Source organism: Octopus bimaculoides, chromosome 2, assembly GCF_001194135.2.
Source record: "Octopus bimaculoides isolate UCB-OBI-ISO-001 chromosome 2, ASM119413v2, whole genome shotgun sequence".
Lineage (NCBI taxonomy): Eukaryota > Metazoa > Mollusca > Cephalopoda > Octopoda > Octopodidae > Octopus > Octopus bimaculoides.
The window spans coordinates 72,219,306-72,222,399 of NC_068982.1; the positions used below are offsets into that span (position 1 = coordinate 72,219,306).

A 3,094-nucleotide genomic window follows, 5' to 3' on the forward strand; every position below is an offset into this window, starting at 1 on the left:
TTACATTTTGACAGAATAATCTGATTGCTAAAGGGTTAAATACAAAAAACTTGTTTATCGTTGCCAGTGCCCATGGACTGGCTCTTGTGCGGGTGGCACATAAAATGCACCATTTTGAGCGTGGCCGTTGCCAGTGCCGCCTGACTGGCCTTTGTGCGGGTGACACGTAAAAGCACCCACTACACTCTCTGAGTGGTTGGCGTTAGGAAGGGCATCCAGCTGTAGAAACTCTGCCAAATCAGATTGGAGCCTGGTGTAGCCATCTGGTTTCACCAGTCCTCAGTCAAATCGTCCAACCCATGCTAGCATGGAAAGCGGACGTTAAACGATGATGATGATATATACATACATACACTCTCTCTCAAACCATAGAGAAATAATAAAGACAAACAATAGATTCTACATTTCTATGAATATATGTTGAGAGCAAGAGACAGATTTTATGTGTTCAGAACTATTTCTCTTGTCTGTCTATATAATAAGGGGGGAAAAAAATCAAGTTGCTTTCTGTCTTGTCTGATGAAGAGACATAAACAGTTGTTTGAAAGACTAGCCGAAGTTTGTGCTGAAACTAATAAGTTGCATCACAGACCTCTCAGATATTTGTATCCTTTTTATTTCGTGTTAATAAAATGAATCTAATAATGTAGAACAGTTTTCCACAACCCTTTTTCACTTGTAGTACACTTATATTTTTTTTCAAACTTTGACAGCATGCTTGAACGAAAAACAAAAAGTAAAAGTATAGGGAAAAAAATTATATTCAGGTTACACTGCAGCAAAACTGTGTGCTGCAGCATACTGGTTGCGAAGCATTGATGTAGAAAATGCATAATAGATTTACATTTCAATATTGATAAAAAAAAGAAAAGAAAAACTCAAAGATGTTTTTGCTGCTTACCATTTCCCGGCATAGTTTTCACAAAGGATAGCAATCATTCTCTCAACAGAACCAAAAATAGCACGATGGACAATCACAGGCGTTTTCTTGTCACCACCTTCTCCACTAGAAGATAATCAGAAGAAATGAGATGACATGATGTAGATTGTTGTTAAAAACTGGACCATATCAAACACAATACGAATTCAAAAATGCCAGGACTTGTGCCTCAGTGGGTAACTTTCTAGGTGTAATCCCGTGGTCATTCATGACTGAAGGGCATCTTTATAATGAAAGGGTAAAATACTGTGTTCATGAAAAGAAAATCATTAACTCTTTCATGGGTGGGTAATTAAAAATACCCAAATTTACAAATTGTTAGAATTGGTAATTTTTATAACCAGAAACCCTCTCTTCTTTTAACCATATGGGACATTATGAGCTGAAGTTATGGTCAGTAGTCCAGTACCTTAACCCCACAAGCAGTGTTTCTAAAGTGCTTTAAATAATGAAAGTAACTTTGAAACATGAAAAAAGGGCAGGGTTTCTCAAACTAGGGTACATGTACCTCTAGAGGTATATGAGAGAAAATATAGTAGAATGTGAGGTTTGTGAAAACCCTGGAATTCTGAAGTAATCATGAGCTATAAAATGCAACTTGTGTGTCTAGAAAATGCATGGGAAACTTTTTGCAGTTCCCATTGACTTATCTCAAAAAATGAAGTATTCAGCAATGTTTACAACGAAAAACAAACTTTGTATCAATTGAGAATGATATGTGGCATATCTCTCTGAGTCACTTGTTGGAGAGAGAGAAAGCCAAGATAATCCAACTCATTAAAAATGTAATATTAAATTAAATGAACTTATTTTTAATTAAATGTTACATATAGGGGAGGAAACAACTGAATGTATTAATTCCACACAGATGAAAGGTAAAGCTGACCACGGCACAAGGCTTGAAATTTTGGGGGTAGGGAACAATTAAATTGACTCCAGCATTCGATTGGTATTTTATTTTGACCTCTGAAGGATGAAAGGCAAAACTGAGAGTGGCAGGATTTGAACTCATCAACATTATTGTTTAACATTTGTTTTCCATGCTGGCCAGTTCAACAGGATCCAACCAACCAGAGGGCTGTACCAAACCCCAATGTCTGCTTTAGCATGGTTTCTATGACAGAATGTCCTTCTTAATGCCAACCATTTTACAGAATTTAATGGATGCATTTTTCACAAGACAAGACTCCTCAACTCTTTACATGAAATTAAATTAATAACTAACAATATATGTTTACTGTTTGTTCTATGGTATCCAACCATTTTATACTGTTTTCTTCACATTGAGTACACTAACATTGTTGGAACGATGAAAGGGTATGCCATAAGAAATACTTTGCGAACCTCTAAATTAACCCATCAGCATTTGAATTGTCCATATGTGGCCCAAATATTCCGTCTGTTTTATGTTCAAACTGGCCAGATTCGGCATTTCACACCTACCCTACAATTACGTTCTAAAAATAAACAATCACATCATCAAGATCAAGAAGCTACGAGATAATGCATGATTAATTCAAAATGATGTGAATGCATAAGCAGTGCATTTGATAGAGTAATCTGAATGCTAAATGGTTAAGGAACAACTAAAGGAGTGTGGAAAAGATTTGGATAACAAATGCACAGATTGAAACCTACCTGATATAAGAGAGATTGAATCGAAGAGGTAACTGAAAGTCAAGCTGGATAGTAGCACATTGGTGCGGCCGCTGTAACGCATCCAAGATTGTGATGTCAATCTACAAAGCAGGATATAATGGTAATATTAGCCCAAGAATAAGGAACATAGTCAGTGATTAATAAGCAAGTGATTATCATCATCATCATCATTGTTTAACGTCCGCTTTCCATGCTAGCATGGGTTGGACGATTTGACTGAGGACTGGTGAACCAGATGGCCACACCAGGCTCCAATCTGATTTGGCAGAGTTTCTACAGCTGGATGCTCTTCCTAACGCCAACCACTCCAAGAGTGTAGTGGGTGCTTTTACGTGTCACCCGCACGAAGGCCAATCAGGCGGTACTGGCAACGGCCACGCTCAAAATGGTGTATGTTATGTGCCACCTGCACAAGAGCCAGTCCAGGGGCACTGGCAACGATCTCGCTCGAAAATCCTTACACATGTCACGGGCACAAGTGCCAGAAAAGTGACG

At 38.0% G+C, this 3,094-nt stretch overlaps 1 protein-coding gene across 1 annotated transcript in view; it reads right to left on the reverse strand.

Annotated features, from left to right (window-relative positions):
- LOC106882580 (threonine--tRNA ligase 1, cytoplasmic) overlaps positions 1–3,094 on the reverse strand; it is a 42,172-nt gene that overhangs the window by 5,770 nt on the left and 33,308 nt on the right. The window contains exons 14-15 of the mRNA XM_052965852.1: positions 2,579–2,679; positions 902–1,006 (exon numbers count right to left, since the gene is read on the reverse strand). Coding sequence (XP_052821812.1) covers positions 902–1,006; positions 2,579–2,679 — 206 coding nt within the window. The remainder of the gene's footprint in view (positions 1–901; positions 1,007–2,578; positions 2,680–3,094) is intronic.